This window comes from Gymnoscopelus braueri (genome assembly GCF_963280865.1).
Source record: "Gymnoscopelus braueri genome assembly, chromosome: 3".
NCBI lineage: Eukaryota > Metazoa > Chordata > Actinopteri > Myctophiformes > Myctophidae > Gymnoscopelus > Gymnoscopelus braueri.
In genome coordinates, this window is record NC_137612.1 from 47,939,928 (window position 1) to 47,962,269 (window position 22,342).

General features: G+C 44.8%; 1 protein-coding gene across 1 annotated transcript in view; it reads right to left on the reverse strand.

Moving 5' to 3' along the window:
- Window positions 1-22,342, reverse strand: part of LOC308082002 (dedicator of cytokinesis protein 3-like) — a gene marked incomplete at its 3' end in the record, with an annotated part of 230,792 nt that overhangs the window by 56,541 nt on the left and 151,909 nt on the right. Inside the window, 8 exon segments of the mRNA XM_080423612.1 lie at window positions 135-283; window positions 17,597-17,755; window positions 17,839-18,312; window positions 18,428-18,535; window positions 18,776-18,898; window positions 19,031-19,108; window positions 19,192-19,389; window positions 20,735-20,759. Of these exon segments, the coding sequence (XP_080279738.1) occupies window positions 135-283; window positions 17,597-17,755; window positions 17,839-18,312; window positions 18,428-18,535; window positions 18,776-18,898; window positions 19,031-19,108; window positions 19,192-19,389; window positions 20,735-20,759 (1,314 nt within the window).

Sequence of the window (22,342 nt, forward strand, 5' to 3'; positions counted from 1 at the left end):
GTGTGTGTGCGTGCATGCGTGCGCGTGCGTGCGTGCGTGCGTACGTGTGTGTGTGTGTGTGTGTGTGCGTATGTGTGTGTGTGTGCGTATGTGTGTGTGTGTGTGTGTGTGCGTGCGTGTGTGTGCGTGCTCACTCGTTGCCCCAGTCCAGGCGCACGGTGACATGCCTCTTGACCTCTCGGCTCTGGTCCTGGGTCAGGTGACCGGAGAGCAGCTGTCTCCTCAGGTCAATCAGCTCGGTCATCACGTGACGCAGCTTGTAGAACAACTCCACCTTGTGTTTCTGATGGAGACAGACAGACAGACAGACAGACAGACAGACAGACAGACAGACAGACAGATTAGCAGAAATACCATACACCACGGTATCTTGTTAGATACCGTATTACCGCAGCGGTTCTCAAACTTTTCGTGTTTTTTTTGCCAGGGACCCCCAGAAGAGAACATTTAGGTCAAAAACTTGATATTTGTCAAATATTTTCAAAAATTGCAGATGTACAAGCTCGCAGCACGGCACAAAGTGCCCCCTCAGCCAAAAGTACACCCTGCGTATGTCATTGATCACATGACCTCAATCAATTATCCAGTTCTAGGCAACATAGAAGGGGGGGGGACTTTTTCCTTATTTCCACACAACAGTTCTAAGGTGTATTAAAGACATAGTTCAATGTTGAAAATGAGTGGTATTCCCCTTTAAGTACAGTACTTGAGTATATGTACTTAGTTACTTTACACAACTGGTGATATAGAAACATAATTTACACACGGAATTAACAATCACACTGAATATTGACTGACAGAAATCTGTTACTTTCTTACAATACTACTGTATATTGTAAGAAATCATCACATGTTCACATTCACAAAGGACTACTATTATCAGAAGACCTGTGTGTTTGCCAAAATATGGTAAATTGTCTTGGAATAATTACATTACAAATGACAGAAATGGCCGATTCGCACAGGATTAAAATCACAGACATCCTCTGTAATTATTACAAATGAGGTCTCCCCAGGTAATACTAGCTCTGTGCGACTAGGGCTTGACCACATGCCACACTACGTTTAGATGTCTTGGTGTCCAAAGATGTGGCTCCATACATACAGTAGCCTGTCACCATAATGATGTAATGCAGGGGTTCTCAAAGTGGGGTCCCGGGGACCCCCAGGGGTCCTGGAGAGGGTTCCAGGGGGTCCCCAGAAAAGGTATAAATACAGCATCACACTCATTTGAACCACTTTATCCATTTATACGCTGGCTATTAAAAAACAGAAGATGTACAAGCTCGCAGTGAGCTTGTACACCTGCTGTTTTTGAAAATCTTTGAAGAGTATCGAAAAAAAAATTAAAATCGAAAATCACCTCTGGGGGTCCCTGGCACAAAACGTTTTGAGATGGGGGGTCCGCGGCCAAATGCGTATCAATTTGTGGGTCCTTGACATGAAAATGTTTGAGAACCACTGCTTTATCATAATATCCCCTCCCAACGTTGGCCTGTTACTCTTCATACATGCACACAACCCCAAACATTGTGACGCAGACAGACAGTAAGATGGAAGGTATGTAAGACATGCCTCCTGGCGGAGCTTTGCACTTTACGGAGCGCTCCTTAGGTAATTGGCATTCTGCAGCCAAAATGTACCTGGACAACAACTGAAAAAAGTACAGTAGCTGCACGCACACAGGCACACACACACACACACACACACACACACACACACACACACACACACACACACACACACACACACACACACACACACACACACATTGAGTCCAAAGTGCTGCCTATACCTTGATCTATTATTAGCCCACTCTAATCTGCTGGCAGGACACGGGGAGAGGAAATACTCTGAATGGACGTCCAGATGCTGTGGTGCTTCACACACAGACGCACGCACGCACGCACGCACGCACGCACGCACGCACGCACGCACGCACGCACGCACGCACGCACGCACGCACGCACGCACGCACGCACGCACGCACGCACGCGCACACACACACACACACACACACACACACACACACAAACAAACGAAGATGCATGGTACAAGCTGAGACACACATGCACACAAGCAGGGATTCATGAAAAATAGGGTTTAAAGTGGTTCATCTGCAACCTCAATTTGTTGGCGACCTCCTCACGGACCCCTGGGGGGTTCCCGGACCCCACTTTGAGACCCCACTGCTTCAGGCGTGCATGCGCGGTAACGTGTACAAGTTCAAGCAACGTTATTACGCACATATTACACACGTTCGCACAAACATGCTCTCTCTCCATTTCTTCTTTCCTTTTTCCTTTCCACTCTCTCTTTCTCCGTCTCCTCGGCCCACCCACTCACTCCCCTTCTCCTCCCCCTAGCCTAGGCTTTAACCCATTCAATCCGGGAACACATACTGTACAGATCTACAAGCTCTATATCTACAAGCTAGTAGATCTACAAGCTTGTAGATCTGGTATTTTTGAAAAATCGGGAAAATGTAATGCTTTTTAAAAATTGCATAACTCCGCAGTGTCCTGGTCAGAATGGTGCAAGGTACAATATAGCCTAGCATCATGTTGAATATTGTTTGTGCACCTGAAAACACAGCTAGCGCTTCACAACACTTTACTTTACTAACAAGTTTTGAAAAGTGTAACAGTTTTGGACATATGAGGTTTCCACCTGACAGAGACGATATTCATCAACGAGGCCAACAAACCTACATACAGTAGAGTGGAGAATCGCAGTGTAAATGAGTCAAAGTCAGCAAGGATGCAAAGTGTCATCTGTAGTCCCTAACATATAACTGCATATAATAATATCCTATGAATCAGTGTTATGGGTGGGGGGAGGGAGGGGGGGGTCTTTGAAAGTAAAAAGCTTGAGAACCACTGGTATAAACTACTTCTATACATAAGTGTATTCAGACTGTGCCAAAAATAGCAATTCACAAACCGTAAAACAAATACAATTAAGCAAAAGCTCACTCCAGGCCATTATATACAGTATGTCATTGGGCTATATCACAGCTTATTATTTGCTGTCAATTACACACCCCATGAAGGCTTGATAATTCATGGCGATTTTTTTAGTTTTTGTCGCATTCCTAAGCCAATAATTTGATGATCGGTCAATACTCAGCAGGAGACTCTTCCGGTCATCAAATTATTGGCTCAGGAATGCCACAAAAACAGAAGAAATCTCCATGAATTCAAGGCTTCATGGGGTGTGCAATTGATAGAAAATAAGTAATTTTTTTGGGTGAACTAGGGGGCATTGTTCTAACCCCCCACCCATGAAAATACTGGTGAATAACCACACTTGGGTGAGCTTTCAAACATAGGTCTTACTGGTAGACTTGGCTGACACAGACAGCACACTTCAGAGGCCCTTTAGCAGGTGCAGGGGATATCGGTAATCAGAACAGGTGCAAATAATGTTCCTAATCAGTAGCTGTTCTTTCACATAAAGACACTCTATTACAACCTCCATCCCTAAGCCTTTTACAAGAATAATTTCTGCAGAGAAAATATTCACACATCCACTTTGAACAGATGCAGGTGCAGTGGATATAGTGACAAATGAAACAGTCATGAACAAAACTCCCGCACACTGGCTGCTCCTGCTCATCAGCATCAATTCTATTCTGGGTCCCTCTGGACCTTCGTCAAGAGTGTCTTGTAGAAAGAATCATTTCTACAAGAGAGCAGGTTTGCCCCGACTGCCTCCGCAAACAAGGCGGTTGCTAAGCAACGTTTACAGTTAGATTGTTTTTTTTTCCCTCCAACTTTGCTCGGTCTCGTATTTTCACAGCTTCCGTGGTTCTTTGCTGTTTCTGATACTGGCACAGAAAACTCCACAAATTTCTATTGACACACCTTTGATAAGGAGTTTAAAACATAAGAAACCGTGGTTCTCAAGGTGGGGGACCCACAGGGTTCCTTGAGGGGGAACCAAATGGATCCTTACAGGTCTGTAACTCTGAGAGTGTACAAAGAGAACCAAAAAGAGCTTTACAGGTCTGTAACTCTGAGAGTGTACAAAAGGGAACCAAATGGACCCTTACGGGTCTGTAACTCTGAGAGTGTACAAACTAAAGGGAACCAAATGGACCCTTACGGGTCTGTAACTCTGAGAGTATACTAAGGGAACCAAATGGACCCTTACAGGTCTGTAACTCTGAGAGGCCAGCGGCCTTTTTGCATGTAGTTGAAGCGCAAGGGGGCGGGTGGGGAGAGAGTCAGCGCACTGAAGTCAAGGCACAGACTACTGTGTTGTTGACAGAAATAAAATAAATAAAAACAAAAAATAAAACCTGGCAAAACAGTTGCGTGCATTAGCGCAAGATGAGGATAAAGGAAACATTCAGTCTAATGTCCAGTTTGCTAATTCACAACTACTGTGCCAGATAATCACCAAGAGAGTTAAAAAAGAAAAAACGTTTCAGTCATTCAGTCCGACTTCACTGTAGCCTATAGTAGCCTTTTCAAAAATTATATTTGTATTTGTATATTGAATTTGTATATTATAATATTTAGAGATATGTAAAGTTTCAAATACAAAAGTAGTAGTAGTAGTTGCGAATTACTGGACATTTAGACTGAATGTTTCCTTTATCGTCATCTTGCGCTAATGCACGCAACTGTTTTGCCAGGTTTTATTTGTGTTGTTTCTCATAAGCGTGCATCCGTTGTCCGTCAACAACACAGTAGTCTGTGCCTTGACTTCAGTGCGCTGACTGTCTCCCCACCCACCCCCCGCCCCCTTGCGCTTCAACTACATGCAAAAAGGCCGCTCGCCTCTGAGAGTGTACAAAGGGAACCAAATGGACCCTTACAGGTCTGTAACTCTGAGAGTGTACAAAGGAAACCAAATGGACCCTTACGGGTCCATTTGGTTCCCTTTGTACACTCTCAGAGTTATGGGGGTTGTTGACATTAAAAACATTTGAGAACATTAGACCCTTCATTCTGTACAATGTTGAACACCCACATGCCAGTGTGCAATGTTTAGAGAAAGAATTAGAGAGACAGAGAGAGATGTATTTCTATTTTTAAGACCTTTATTAAAACCTTTTTTCCAAAGCCACTTTTTGCAGTACAAGAAAAAACTTGACAATCAAACTATTCTATCCAACCACATAATTAGAACAGCAGCTTTTTTTTTTTTTTTTTGTAACCTGTAAGGTGCCAGTGCCATCACTAGTGACTGTACATAGTGCCTCACCTACACACCACACATGTACAAACCCGCCTACTACGCCTGTAGCAGGCGTTCTCTATTTTTATGCGAGCTGCTATCATCCCCTTTGCCATCAACAAGTGATCAACTGATCCCAGAAGAGAGAGAGAGAGAGAGAGAGAGAGAGAGAGAGAGAGAGAGAGAGAGAGAGAGAGAGAGAGAGAGAGAGAGAGAGAGAGAGAGAGAGAGAGAGAGAGAGGCCCCGATGCAACCTTGTCCAGATGTCTCATTCAATATCCACCACATGGACCTGTGGCACATCCCACAACCCAACACCTTGACCGTGAGTCTCTACCAGACAAGCAGACAGGCCGTGTCATTGGCTCTCTGGGAGTTCAAAAGCATCCTGGGAATCATGCGGTGTGAGCAGAATGTTTATTGCCCCCCCCCCCCGCACCAGTCTAACTGTTTGATCACAGACATGAGAAGAAAGACCATGATGAACGCTCTCTCTCTATGCGATGCTCTCAATCGACAAACATGACTGCCTATCAGCCTGGCTGTTGTTTAACTCAATTAAGACCTGACCTAATGTCTTCTAAACCCTAACAGTTTTCTGAAACAACATCAGTGGTATTGCTATAATATCAGTGGTTCTCAAATCTCAGATCCCCCCCCCCCCCCCATTTCAAAATATCTAGTTCCAGGGACCCCCTCAGAAGCAAAGATTTGAGTAAAAAATGTTCACTTTAAAAAAATATATATATATATATTTTATACAAATGTTCATGTTTTCTCAAAAATAGCAGATCTACAAGCTCATAGCGCGGCATAGCTCGGGTGTAGAGCCCGCCTACTGTATCCGAGTATCCGGTAATCTTGCCCACGGTAAAAATCAAACACACTAAGGTGGGCGCGGCACAAAGTTATTGATTGCTTAAAAATAACAATAACACACAACACTTCTAGTTTGAGGGCAGTATACACTTTAGTGGAAACAGCGCAGCTACATCGCTACAGCATGAAAATGGTGAACAGAATGAAAAGCAGAACACCTGGCTTTTATAGCATTTTATTTTCCCCAACTGTCTGTGTAGTCTAGTTAGGTACAGCCATCATTGGACAAACCTGCTCAATGTCAGTGGAATATAGCCAGTGGTGGGAAAAGTACTCAAATATTTTACTTAAGTAAAAGTATCAAAACTGCAACGTAGAAGTATACTCTGTTACAAGTGAAAGTCCGGAATTCAAAATGTACTTGAGTAAAAGTACAAGAGTATTGGTATCAAAATGTACCAAAAGTAAAAGTACTAAAATGTTTGAAAATAGCAGATCTAGAAGCTCACAACGCGTCCAGGGCGACGCGTTGTAAGGGTCCATTTGGTTCCCTTTGTACACTCTCAGAGTTACAGACCTGTAAGGGTCAATTTGGTTCCCTTTGTACACTCTCAGAGTTACAGACCCGTAAGGGTCCATTTGGTTCCCTTTGTACACTCTCAGAGTTACAGACCTGTAAGGATCCATTTTGTTCCCCCTCAAGGAACCCTGCGGGTCCCCCACCTTGAGAACCACTGGTTTCTTATGTTTTAAACTCCTCATCAAAGGTGTGTCAATAACATTTTGTGGAGTTTTCTGTGCCAGTATCAGAAACAGCAAAGAACCACGGAAGCTGTGAAAATACGAGACTGACCGAGCAAAGTTGGAGGGAAAAAAAACAATCTAACTGTAAACGTTGCTTAGCAACCGCCTTGTTTGCGGAGGCAGTCGGGGCAAACCTGCTCTCTTGTAGAAATGATTCTTTCTACACTCTTGACGAAGGTCCACTCTTGACGAAGGTCCAAGGTCCATGCGACGCGTTGTGACCTTGTAGATCGGCTATTTTCAAATAGCCTAGGTATAAAATAGGGCTAATTGTGGTTAACGTACATGTTTTATAATGTAATAATTTATATCTGCAAAGTAACTAGTAACTAAAGTTTTCAAATAATTGTAGTAGAGTAGAAGTACAATATTTGCCTCTGAGATGTAGTGGAGTAGAAGTAAAAGTATAGACAATTGGAAATACTCCAGGAAAGTAAAAGTACCTCAAAATTGTACTTAAGTACAGTGCTTTGAACAACTTTTTGAACATCGCTCACACACCCACAGTCAGGAACACCACATCCACGCGGAAACGTTTTAGGGAATTTTACTTGGGAATCGTAGTGGCGTGAGATTTTGTTAGTAGTGCCTGCATGAAACTCAAGAGATACATTGTGCTGGGTAGTTATCGACAGAGTGTGTCAGTTAACCACCCTCCGGCCCAAGAGTTCATAGAAGTGTCATCTTCCTGTTCGCTGTAGGAAAACACATGACCCAGTGACCCAATAATGGAACGGAACCGAAGCGCAGTCAAGTTAATATTATTACATGGCTGTCTTGCCAGGTATACTGACAGTCATTTGAATTGAAACCAACGAACCAGAAAGGAGCAGATCTCCACCAGGAGACACGGCCAATAACAATACTGACACGTTAACGTCTCTCTTCCTCTCTCCGGTGCGTCACAGGTACCGGGACCGCCATGGGTCCTTGATGGGGTTCCAGGGGGGTCACCAACCAAATTATATATCATCAAATTCTGTGTAACCACTTTAACCCTACAGTATATACATTGTCTACGTTTGAGAACTACTAGTCTAGAAAACTTGTCACTGCGCATCTTCAGATGTGTGCCCAGAAAAAAAGAGTAGAGGCTTTGAGAAGAGCCAATAGGTGAGCTCAGGTGGCGCAGTGGTAAAGTCCCTGCCCACCACCACGGAGGTTGTGGGTTCGAATCCACCGTGGTGCGTCCGGCTTCCGTGTTCGGTGGAGGGAAACCGGGCGGGGAGGATGATATTGGTCATTGCACGTACTCCTACAGGCTGGGGACAGCACCTGTCAGCGGGGAGTGTTGGGCGGGAGGAGTAGGACGAAGGCTCTACGTCCTCCTGGTGGGGGCTCCTCACCGGCAGGTGAGGCAGTAGGGTACTGTACGACAGCAGTGACAACACAGAAATGTGTGTGGGGAGGAATGAATTGGCATAACGACTAAATTGCCAATTGAAAATAGCCAACACACACACACACACACACACACACACACACACACACACAGACACACACACACACACACACACACACACACACACACACACACACACACACACACACACACAGTAAATTGAAAGCCATTAAAAGATCTCTTGAGTATTCTAATAGGGTGTTATTTCATAATGACCACCCACCTTTTGCCCTTGAAGACCTTAATTAGAGAGCATGTGATCTGTGACTAATGTCACTTTGAACCGGAGGGTCTCATGTTATTGAAGCTGACAGTTTGTAAATCAGTGGGGTCAACCCGAACAGCTCTGCTCCGAGCGCTGAAAGCTCTGACAAGTAGGTACTAGTACACAACTCAACATTATGGGTTATTATTTCTACAGTCCTACAAGTGGTGTAAAGTAACTAAGTACATTTACTCAAGTACTGTACTTAAGTACAATTTTGAGGTACTTTTACTTTACTGGAGTATTTCCAATTGTCTATACTTTTTCTTCTACTCCACTACATCTCAGAGGCAAATACTGTACTTTTACTCCACTACAATTATTTGAAAACTTATACATATAAACTAGTTACTAGTTACTTTGTAGATATAAATGATTACATTATAAAACATACATTTACCAAATTAGCCCTATTTTATACATAGGCTATTTGAAAATATCTTAGTACTTTTACTTTTGGTTCTTTAAGTACATTTGGACACCAATACTTTTGTACTTTTACTCACGTAAACGTTGAATTCGGGACTTTTACTTGTAACAGAGTACTTCTACATTGCAGTATTGATACTTTTACTTAAGTAAAACATTGGAGTACTTTTTCCACCACTGAGTCCTACAGTATTATGCTGACCTAGTGTTCTAGAAGAATCCATGACATCTATGAAAAGTATGACATGGAATCAGCTGTTTGGATCTTTTCCTGATGTATCCCTCTTCATCTCATTAGGTATCTTGATGGAATCAAAACATCACACCGCGCTGACGGTCTCCTCGTCGCCATGACAACGAAAGCAACAGCGACAACAGCATGTGATCACAGAAGCCATATGACACAGCACTAGTTGGAACCCTTCTTTTCTCTTAGACACACACCAATGCACACACCCGCACACACACACTCAATATTTCTCACATTTTCACACAAAAAAGAATGCTCTCTCTCCCTCTCTCTCTCTCTTTTTCGCTCTCCCTCTCTCGCACGCACGCGCGCGCGCGCGCTCGCGCGCACGCACGCACGCACACACACACACACACACACACACACACACACACACACACACACACACACACACACACACACACACACACACACACACACACACACACACACACACACACACACACACAGTACGTACGCACAGTGTCTACAATTCTATATATTTCTACATATTCTGCATATACATATTTGTAGATAAGTCATTGGTTACTTACAGGCAGAATATCAGCTCCCTCTTTACATCTCTGCTGGTCTTCTCTCCCTCTCTCCCTCCCTCTCTCTCTCCCTCTCTCTCTCTCCCACTCCCTCCCTCTCTCCCTCTCTCTCTCTCTCTCTCTCTCTCTCTCTCTCTCTCTCTCTCTCTCTCTCTTTCTCTCTGATTAGACGGTAGCTAGCAGCTAACCTGGAATCTTCACCAGCACATGGAGGTAATCACAGGCTGTCAAACAGCTTGAGATCCCTCACAATGTAACTCCTCTCTCTCTCTCTCTCTCTCTCTCTCTCTCTCTCTCTCTCTCTCTCTCCAAATCATCTCTCTCTCTCTCTCTCTCTCCAACTCATCTATCTCCCAGCAAGCACAGTCAGGACCCGGACCAATCAGTGACGTCTCGATTGGGGCTAGATCAAGTCAAACCAAGACAAGTCAGATCTGGCCCAGAATATCACCTGATTTCAACCAAAATTAATCCTGACCACAAAAACGTCACTTCCAGGACGTCATCTAAACACATTTCTCATCACCCAAAATTGCTGTCCAAATGTCCATATGATGTCCCGGTGATGACGTCCTGTAAATGACGTAAAGATCATCCCCATATGGACAGTACGCAATACTGTATATGCTACTGTACATGTTTTGCTGAGATCCTGTCTCTGTCTCTGTCTCTGTCTCTGTCCCTGTCCCTGTCCCTGTCCCTGTCCCTGTCCCTGTCCCTGTCTCTGTCTCTGTCTCTGTCTCTGTCTCTGTCTCTGTCTCTGTCTCTGTCTCTGTCTCTGTCTCTGTCTCTGTCTCTGTCCCTGTCCCTGTCCCTGTCCCTGTCTCTGTCTCTGTCTCTGTCTCTGTCTCTGTCTCTGTCTCTGTCTCTGTCTCTGTCTCTGTCTCTGTCTCTGTCTCTGTCCCTGTCCCTGTCCCTGTCTCTGTCTCTGTCTCTGTCTCTGTCTCTGTCTCTGTCTCTGTCTCTGTCTCTGTCTCTGTCTCTGTCCCTGTCCCTGTCCCTGTCTCTGTCTCTGTCTCTGTCTCTGTCTCTGTCTCTGTCCCTGTCCCTGTCCCTGTCCCTGTCCCTGTCTCTGCCTCTGCCCTGTTAAGACAGCTTCTCTTTCTATGTGGTCAGTAGAAACAGAAGGAGAAAGGCATATGTTTCATACAACAACACTGTGTTGTATGATGCAGTGCATCGAGTTCAAAATTCAAGTTCAAAATTCACCAAAATATGATGAATTTGAACAATGTATTTTGGACCCTGGATATACTGTAAAGCCAGGGGTCTTGGGGGTCCTTGACATGAAAAGGTTTGAGAACCACTGATATACAGCAACGTATGTTTTTCAGAAAACTGTTAGGATTTAGAAGACATTTTGTAGAGTCGGTGTCATTTTAGGTTTTTGCGTTGGCAATTCAAAAATAGACACAAGCTCACAGCGAGCTAGAAGCCTACATCTGCTATTTGTTTGACATTCTTGAAAAATCTTGAAAGTGTGAGAACCACTGATTTAGAAGACATTGTGTAGAATCCGCCTCAGGTCTTTTATGGGTGAATGAATAATCAGGTGTGGTTGTGTGACATGCTCTCTGCCCAACAGGCCTGCTCTCTCTATGGACCCCCACACACCATGGGCCCCAGTGCAGCCAACCGCACAGCCTGCACTGTCTATATTCACAACACTTATACCACACCACTACATGACAAGTAGAAATGAATGCTAGGTCAAACCCACGAGTTCCAGAGAAAATGTTTGTTTTGAAACAAAGCCCAGGGCTTGAGAGAAGACAGATGAGGATTTTTTTATGTAAATGTATGAGGAGGGCAAGACTTGAGGAACAGACAACCCACGCTCACAAAACAAAACCAAACAAACGAGCTGACGGCGGTGGCTCAGGAGGTAGAGCAGCCGCTTGGGAATTGGAAGGTTTTTGGTACCCCCCCGCCCCCACCCCGGGTTAGTGTTAAAGTGTCCTTGAGCAAGACACCAGTGTTGATTTTGACAGCAAAATTAGATTTTGTTTTAGTCATATTTTAGTCATCTGAAATGTTATAGTGTTTGTAAAGTTTTAGCCGACTAAATTTCATGGGATTATAGTCGACTAAATCTGCAGTTGATTTAGTCGACTAAAATGTATTTTGGCGGTGCCTTGATGGCGTCGTAATGGCTGATTTTACACTTGTAGGCGGGTCAAAATATGGTTTGACCCAAAATGGTTTATTGTAGTATCAGGTGTACAACATATCAAAAGTTTACCGAAATCTGATCATTAGAAATGTCAAATTTCCAAGATGGCCGCCACCAGTTCCTTAAAAGACCATTACTCCTTCATTATTTGCCCTACACAAGTTATTTTGGTGCCTAACCCCATGTTTTGGTGATCTAGGAATCCAATTAGCATATATAATAGTATAGGCAAGTGATTATAAGTACAATTATATATTAAAGCAATTGGTTATATAAGCATATTTAACAATGTAATTGGACATTTACATTGTTGTAAATGTAAATGTTAACAACGCGTCGCGCTGAGATGCGTTGTGAGCTTGTAGATCTGCTATTTTCACACCCGAGCGCAATTGTGTTTTGCGCTCGGGTTGTTTTGCGCAACCAATGTGCCTTGACAATGACTTGTCTTTTAGTTCTACTGGATCTCTTCTCTCACTAACATTTTAGTCTAGTTTTTATTTGTTGAGGAAATTGTCAATATATTAAGTCTAGTTTTAGTCGTCGTAGCTTAGTTTTTATTTAGTTTTCGTCAGTGAAAAAAGGTAGTTGACGAAATTTTTTCGTCTTGGTTTTAGTCGACGAAATCAACACTGCAAGACACTGAACCTGCTCCCGATAACCTCGCATTGTTCTACGTGCACAAGTACACTAAAACCAGTGATTGTAGGGCTGCCAGTCAACGAGTGTACATGACAACATGCTGACATGATATGTCTGCAACCTAAACAAATCAATTCCTATTTATTTCTTCTACTTTGGAACATGGCCTATGTTGTGTTCTGTATGGGCTCTGCCTCCAGTCCACTCAATCTGATGACATACCCTGTCTCTCACTTTTACACACACACACACACACACACACACACACACACACACACACACACACACACACACACACACACACACACACACACACACACACACACACACACACACACACACACACACAAATATACCTCTGCTTACACTGTTTTGAGTCATCTTTAGGTCAGTTTCAGTGTTAGAAATAAGCCAACCCACCTTGAAAAACAAGCCAAACCGAGCCCATATATTCCTAATAAAAAATATTAGATGCATATATCATTAACATTTCTATGTAGGTCTATAACAACTTATGTTTCGGTTATTTATTATAGCATTACACGCATATTTGAGCCAGGGCTTAATAAGTAGGGACTCCAGACCGATTCTGTCACTCAATGTGATTCACACTCCTCCTCAAACCTATGGGGAATTATAGTATATATGTTACAGTATGATTGGAGAACCAGTACGATTGAAGAAAGCGCGCTCGTTTTTACCACCCACCCAGCAATTCTGTAGAAGCAACACTAGAGGGAGCCACAAGCCAGGCTTGTGCACAAACATATATGGCCGCGACCACACACACACAGTCACACACACACACACACACACACGCACACACACGCGCACGCGCTCATGCTTTTTTTGGTTTATTGAAAGCAGGACTGTTAAGATACTTTTATTGTGTTCTGGCTTTTGTTTTACTTTCTCCCTGACACACACACACACACACACACACACACACACACACACACACACACACACACACACACACACACACACACACACACACACACACACACACACACACACACACAGTGATCCATGAAAAGAACTATTCTGTCCCTATCGGTTTACAACTCGAACGGCGCTGATTCGACTCATCAGAGCATCGGCCGGTCAGCGCGGGCACTCGCACCTGGAGGCGCGAGGGCGCGCCTCCTCGGCCTCAAGCTCTGTTGAGTCGGCGCGCCTCCGTCATGGACAAGCGTGTGCGTGTGAACGCGTGTTCAGCATTCCCCTAGCGTAGCTTCCTGGTTGCTATGTGGGGGGGAACAACAAAAGACAGGTCTGCGTCGGCGTCGCATCAAAGCCCCGCCTCGTGGCGCCGCGTTCTCCTTCTCCTCCTCCCCCTCCCCCTCCTGAGCCTCGCGTAATAAACCCCCGCCTCGCAGCGCCGCGTCCTCCTTCTCCTCCTCCTCGCGAACCTCGCTAATAAACCCTGTCTCGAAAAGCCCCGCCTCGCCCCGAAGCCCCGTGCCTAAAAACGAGCGCTCTGTCTTCAATCGTACTGGTTCTCCAATCGTACTGTGACATATACATCAAAGACATTTCGGCTTGTTAGATTTGCCAAAGAAGCCACTGCATTTTTAAAACTAGCTACCAAAAAAAACGCAACCCGCAACTCTGGAAAAAAAGAAGAATTGCGGTGAGCACATAAATCCATATGTGCTTTATATTTGACAGTATATTGTTAATAATATCAACCACCACCTCAAACTACATTCTAAGAATAAAAGGTATACAAATAAAGTTCATGGTAATCACTATTACACTGAGATAATAAACAACAATCCCTGCAGCTGGTGCAATACTTATTGTAATTATGAAAAGATGTTGCAGCTTCCTCCAGTGTATTTCGGATCTGTTTTGAGTTGTATATTGCATTTTTTAAATTACTGTGATAAGTCCCAGTAGCAGCAGGTTTTATGAATGTCTGGCGGCATATTGGTGGGTTGGGCGAACCCTCCGTCCGTCCGCAGTGGTGGAAAGTCACGAAGTACATGTACTCAAGTACTGTACTTAAGTACAATTTTGAGGTATTTGTACTTTACTTGAGTATTTCCAATTTCCAATACTTTTACTTCTACTCCACTACATCTCAGAAGCAAATATTGTACTTTTACTCCACTACAATTATTTCAAAACTTTAGTTACTAGTTACTTTGTAGATTTTGATTATTATTACAAAACATACATTTACAACTTCAGCCCTATATACATTTCGGCCATTTGAAAATAGCCGATTACAAGCTCACAATGCGTCGCGATGCAACGCATTGTGAGCTTGTAGATCTGCTATTTTCAAAAGATTGTTATACATTTGAGACCTTGAAATGGGACATTCTGCATAATGAGTACTTTAACTTTTGGTACTTTAGTGCATTTTGATGCCAATACTTTTGTACTTTTACTTAAGTACATTTTGAATTCCGGACTTTTAGTATTAGAGTATTTCTATATTGCAGTATTGATACTTTTACTTAAGTAAAACATTTGAGTACTTTTTCCACCACTGCGTCCGACAACATATCTTCGAAAACTATACTGATTGGATTACCATGGCACCTTCACACTCCCCAGATGACAACCCTTATTAATTCAGATGACCCGATGACATTTGGCTCCAGCGCTGCTATACCATCAGGCCGGAACACTTTGACGTCCCTGGATCACTCTTCGTCCGACCCTCCCTCTGTCTCTCCCTGTCCTCCTCGGGGCCAGTGTGTCAGCAGCAGTCAGCCAGAGGTGTTTGAAAGGTGACTTCGTCGTACCGACGACGCGTGGCTGCCTTGAGGCAACATTTGTCACGCCTCAGTGCTATCCCCTCGTTCCACAGGTGACCTCTGAGAGGCTCAGACAGACTGACAGACAGACTGACAGACTGACAGACGCTGCGTCTAGTGGTGGAAAAAGTACTCAAATGTTTTACTTAAGTAAAAGTATCAATACTGCAATGTCGAAGTACTCTGTTACAAGTAAAAGTCCCTTACTTGTAAAAGTACAAAAGTATTGGTATCAAAATGTACTTAGAGTACCAAAAGTAAAAGTACTAAAAGGTTTGAAAATAGCAGATCTACAAGCTCACAACGCGTCGCGATGCGACGCGTTGTGAGCTTGTAGATCGTCTATTTTCAAATAGCTTATAGGTATGAAATAGGGCTAAAGTGGTTAATGTATGTTTTATAATGTTATTATTTATATCTGTAAAGTAACTAGTAACTGAAGTTTTCAATTAATTGCAGTGAAGTAAAAGTACAATATTTGCCTGTGAGATGTAGTGGAGTAGAAGTAAAAGTATAGACAATTGGAGATACTCCAGTAAAGTAGAAGTACCTCAACATTGTACTTAAGTACAGTACTTGAGTAAATGTACTTAGTTACTTTACACCCCTGGCTGCGTCCGCCTGTCCCCCTGAACCCTGGCATCCTCAATTTGAAGAGCCCTCGGCGAGCCTTTGTGCTCCATGACACCATCCACAATAGTCCAACTTCTTCACCAATCCAATTTTCAATGGATAACATGGTCAATCCACCCAGTCTCTCCATGTGCCATTGTGCTCCTCAAATAGTTTTCTATTCGATTCAGAATGCGCCCCACTTTCGTTTCCACAGATTCCTCTCACGTTTGCTATACTTCACCGGTTGACAATGCTGCCTACACACTCACTGTTGACAGGTGATCGATGAAATCGAAGATTTGTTGGGAAATTGTTGATGATGATTTTCCCCCCGAAGCGCCTTTGGAGGCAATGGAGGCGAATCTACAGTACACTACAATACAATATAACATGTTGAAGTTATATTTTATGAAAGTCCAATAGTGATAGTGTCTCTCTTTCCATTTTCACAGAACATATTTGGGCCCCATGCCTCTGGCAGGACTAGATTGCGTCATTTGACCTGATTTGCACTCAGAAGTTCATTCAAAAGTCATAAGCCCACACAGTGTGCTATCCTTTAAATTGATCTCCAACACTTTGCAGGTCGTTCAACTTGACTTTACTTCAACTTCATGTTCTGCACAGAACAAAAAAAAGAACAGAACAGAAAAAATAATCAGTCATCTCGATCCCCCATCCTCCTTTAGTCACCTAACTTAGTGGTTTTCAACCTTCTCAGGCTGTGACCCCCAAAATAATCATAATTTGAATGGGGACCCCCCCCCCCACCCTGATAAGCACTTGGAATGTAGGGGCTGAGGCATTACATTTAGTTTGACTCGGTTCCACAGATAAATATTGTGAAAATAGCCGATCTACATGCTCACAACGCCTCGCGTTGGGAGGCCGGGTGATCTCCATATTTGGGCACGTGACACGCCTATGACGTCAGCTATTTATGATGTATCGCAGCGCGGTGCCAGGCTGGGTGGTCTCCATATTTGGGCATGTGACACGCCTATGACGTCAGCCATTTATGATGGATCTACCAGTATGACGTATACTATATAATACAATCAGCATCTTTCTTAAAAACAACTTTGCATCGTTAAGCTTAATCCCAAATGAGCCATCTACAATGATGCTTTTTGGCTCATGACATAATAGTGTTTTATTCCTGGTGTTGTTTTGTCAACTGTAGCTACAGAACGGACAATACGATATTATTATTGATCGCAATGGCTCATGGATATCTGCGTTTATCACAAGGTTTCAGAAACCTCCTGAGATCCCGGCTGCCTCCGAATGTCACAACAAGTCACTGTGGACGACACTTATGGGTCCAGCAGGGGGCGGTAGGTACCAGTGTTATCCGAGCGTTCAACATCCGCTGCTCTAAGCCTCCCAAAGGCTTTGAGAAGTATTTCCCTGACAGTAAGAAAACCGCGAAAGACAAGACCAGAGAGTCCAAGCCGCCCGACGGCCATACAGCCAATGGGAAAACAGCAGGAGGAGGAGGAGGAGGCGGAGCAACAGGAGGAGCTGGTCGTAAGGATGACTCTAACTGGTACAGCCGCTTGCAGAGGGGTGACATTCCGTGGGACGATAAGGAGTTTTGTTTGTACGTTCTGGGTTCGGCAGCATTTTGGGCAGCAGTTACATATTATAATTTCTTCCGTGATGGAGGGAGAGAAGTGACATGGCAGGACTTTGTCAACAACTACCTCTCTGAAGGAGTGGTTAAACGTCTCGAAGTGGTGGACAAACGTTACGTCAGAGTGGTCTTCTCCGCAGGGAAGGCTCCCGTGGACGGGCAGTACTTGTACTTCAACATTGGCAGCGTGGAATTGTTTGAGAGGAACCTGGAGAGTGCTCAGCATGAGCTGGGTATCAAGGAAAAGAACAGACTGTTTGGTGTCTATTCTACAAAGGGTGATTATACCTTTCTACTCAACATGCTCCCTACATTGTTACTCGTTGTCTTCTGGTTGTACATGGGGTCTCGGGGAGCGGGGATGGGGGGACCCGGTCGGGGGATGGGCCTGTTCAGCGTCAGGGAGACAACAGCCAAGCTCCTGAAAGACAAAATCGACGTCAAATTCAAAGACGTAGCCGGCTGCGAGGAGGCCAAACTGGAGATCATGGAGTTTGTCAACTTCCTGAAGAATCCAAGACAATACCAGGACCTCGGAGCCAAGATCCCCAAGGGGGCGATGCTGACAGGAGCTCCGGGGACCGGTAAGACCCTGCTGGCTAAAGCCACCGCTGGTGAGGCCGACGTTCCTTTCATCACCGTAAACGGCTCAGAGTTCCTGGAGATGTTTGTGGGCGTCGGCCCTGCAAGGGTGAGAGACCTATTCGTCATGGCTCGTAAGAACGCTCCCTGCATCCTGTTCATCGATGAGATCGACGCCATTGGCAGGAAGAGAGGCGGAGGGAACTTTGGAGGAGGACATAGTGAACAGGAGAACACACTCAACCAGTTACTGGTGGAGATGGACGGGTTCAACACGTCCACTAACGTGGTGGTTTTGGCAGGAACCAACAGACCTGACATCCTGGACCCGGCTCTGATGAGACCCGGACGCTTCGACAGGCAGATTTATCTCAGTCTGCCAGATATCAAAGGTCGGGCGTCCATCTTCAAAGTTCACCTCCGACCCCTGAAATTGGAAGTCGACACGGACAAAGATGCATTGGCCAAGAAAATGGCCACTGTCACACCGGGTTTCTCTGGTGCTGACATCGCCAACGTATGTAACGAAGCAGCGCTGATCGCCGCTCGACACCTCTCAGACGCCATCAACCACAAACACTTTGAACAAGCCATAGAGAGGGTTATAGGGGGTTTGGAGAAGAGGTCTCAGGTGTTGCAGCCGGAGGAGAAGCGGATGGTCGCGTACCACGAGGCCGGTCACGCCGTCGCCGGCTGGTTTCTGGAACACGCGGAGCCACTCATCAAGGTATCCATCATTCCCAGAGGTAAAGGTCTGGGTTATGCTCAGTACCTTCCCAAGGAACAGTATCTGTACACCAAAGAACAGCTGCTAGACAGGATGTGCATGACTCTGGGAGGAAGAGCCTCAGAGGAGATCTTCTTTGGACAAATCACGACCGGAGCCCAGGACGACCTGCGCAAGGTCACAAAGAGTGCGTACGCTCAGGTCGTGCAGTTTGGCATGAACGAAAAGGTCGGGCAGGTTTCGTTTGAACTCCCGCGTCAGGGCGAGACGGTCCTGGAGAAACCGTACAGCGAAGCCACGGCCCGACTCATCGACAACGAGGTCCGATCTCTGATCGGCCGCGCCTACCGGCGAACCCACGAGCTCCTGGTGGACAAGAAGGCCGACGTGGAGAAGGTGGCCCTACGCCTCCTAGAGAAGGAGGTTCTGGATAAGAGCGACATGGTGGAGCTGCTGGGGAGCAGGCCGTTCACGGAGAGGTCCACGTACGAGGAGATAGTGGAGGGGACGGGTGGGGAGGACGAGGACACGTCCCTTCCAGAGGGACTGAAGTACTGGAATAAAGACCGCAAGGACGAGAGCGTCTAGGAGCAGGCTGCTAGACAGAACTCTGTCTGTCTAGCAGCCTGTCTGTCTGTCTGTCTGTCTGTGTCTGAATGTCTGTCCATCTGTTTGTTTGTCTGACAGACAGACTGTACGAGTTCCAGAACGTTCTCTCTCTGCTGAAATGATTGATAGAGTTCTAGAACCTTTTCTCAGATCTAGAACTCCCTCTTTCCCCATCAGTGTGAATCAGGAAGTCTGTGCTGTGACTGATAGAACCTGTGCTCTTGAGCCCGGGTAGGAGACGTGCAGAAGCAACGCCTGGGGAATCTAAAAAACAACTCTGTCATGACTGACACAGTTAAAAGTTTCAATTTGGAAGAAATACTTTCAAGTACAGCTGACCGACTGTCGACAGCAATTGTATATCGTCGCTGTCGATAATTTTGTTTTAATAAAGCGATTAAAAGCACACAAAAAAGTGCATGTCATGAAAATAAGTATAAGTTATATGTATATCATAAATACCTCACAATAAGGTGTCTCAGAAATTGTATGCTATAAGAGTCAAATCAGTGTGTGGGTGTGTGTGTGTGTGTACCGTATATGTATGAAAACCAGTAGAGACATAACAGCCTGTCAATCACGATCTAGCCACCCCCTAAAGCAGTGGTCGGCAATAGAATTGGCCCCGCAGAAATCACACTGTATCTGGCCCGGCAGACTCATTTGAATATATATATGCTGTATATAGTTGTTATTATTATTTTTCACTTTTCAATATCAGACTGACAGTCCCGCATATCGTCTCTGCCAGGTGGAAACTGTTACTTTTCAGGATTCAAATTCAAAAGCATCAAAAGTAGCAGATCTTACAAGCTCAAAACGCGCCGCGTTTCGAGCTTGTAGATCTGCTACTTTTGATGCTGTTGTGTGACGCTGTAGTGTGATCAAGTAGGACATTAATTTACAAAAAAAAAAGTTAGAATATGAAGATAAGAGGTTTCTGCACGACAGCGACGATATATAGGGTATATTATACGTGGCTATATGACTATTTATTCCCACCTGAAAAATGCTTATTATGCTTTCCATGCATGTTGAGAGTGAATACGATCAGACAATCTGGGCCTGCACACAGTGAAAACAGTCCATAGGCCCTGGTATGGTGCCCTGGTGTCCACCGTATTTCCTTTGCTCGTATCAGCAGTGCTTTCAACGGCAAACACATTAACGCGGGTTCAAAAGTAGCAACGACCCTGCATTAAGTTGAAGTTCAAGAGTGCTTTAGGCACTCAGAACAGAGAGAAAGAGAGAGAAAGAGAGAGAAAGAGAAAGAGTGAACGACGGAGCTACATGCACCAACAGTCCCAGCGTGCCACTTGGATGAAACACAGTCACACGCACGCACACACTCTTCCTCTTTTCCTTTGTCCTTTATGGATGTTCCCCTATAATGTGTTCCCTCTCTTTAGACAGACCCTGTAGAGTGTGTGTGTGTGTGTGTGTGTGTGTGTGTGTGTGTGTGTGCGTGCGTGCGTGCGTGCGTGCGTGCGTGCGTGCGTGCGTGCGTGCGTGCGTGCGTGCGTGCGTGCGTGCGTGCGTGCGTGCGTGCGTGCGTGCGTGCGTGCGTGCGTGCGTGCGTGCGTGCGTGCGTGCGTGTGTGAGAGCCAGCATGTGTGATGATGACACAAAATGGCATCATGATGTGTCAGTGACAGTGTGAAGTGTCAAGGAATGTGGGGAGAGAGAGAGAGAGAGAGAGAGAGAGAGAGAGAGAGAGAGAGAGAGAGAGAGAGAGAGAGAGAGAGAGAGATTACATGTGGGGTTAAGAGAACGGGGAGGGTAGAGAGGAGGGCGGTCTGTCTGTCCCCTGTGTCTGGATGTGTCAGCCTCTGTGCATGGGACACATCTATAGCAGTGTCCCATGTTCCGGATCTTTCTTGTATCTTTCTTAGTACACAGTAAATAACCCAGAGTGTACAAATGGAACCAAATGGACCTGTAACACAAATGCTATCTAGTACAGTGGTTCTCAACCTTTTTCATGTCAAGGACCCCCCAAATTGACACTTATTAGCCGGCGGACCCCCATTTGAAAAGATATGCCAAGGCCCCCCATAAAAGAAGATTTTTTAAGGCTCTAGCAGTGATTTTTAACCATTTTAATTTCAAGGACCCCCCAGTTTGACATGCTACGGACCCCCATTTAATGGCATTTCTATCTCTGAGACCCCAATTTATATTGTAAAATCAATGTTAATTTAACTCTGAGAGTGTACAAATGGAACCAAATGGACCCATTATATCTGCAAAGTAACTAGTAACGAAAGTTTTCAAATAATTGTAGTGGAGTAAAGTACAATATTTGCCTCTGAGATGCAGTGGAATAGAAGTAAAAGTATAGACAACTGGAAATACTCCAGTAAAGTAAAAGTACCTCAAAATTGTACTTAAGTACAGTACTTGAGTAAATGTACTTAGTTACTTTACACCACTGATGTATATATACACAGTATTATTATCACACAGGCATTCAACGTTGTTTCAAGCTTTGGCCGGTGCCGGCATGTCAGAGTCTGATACAGCCATGGCCGGGGTTGTATAAGGACTTGGGTTGATAATTACTTTATCACGTATACCCATAGAAAATATAATTTTTATCAACACTTTAATTGAATAAATAAATGAACGTTGCTCTCAACAAAGGAACTGGCCCCTGGAAAGAAATGGCAGTCCCACTGGGGGAGTCAGTGACAGTGTGGCAACCTCACCATGTTCACATGCTGTGAGTGGTTGAAGGTCGACTGTTCCCTGCTCTGTGTTTTGGATCCTTTGGAGCCTGAATAAACCCTCTGGTCCATAGCGTTAGAAGGAGTTCTCCTTAACGCTATGGTACTTTCGATCCGTTGCCTGAACACCACCGGTAGCGCAGGCTGCGCAGCCGCTCGTCTTTGGTCAAAA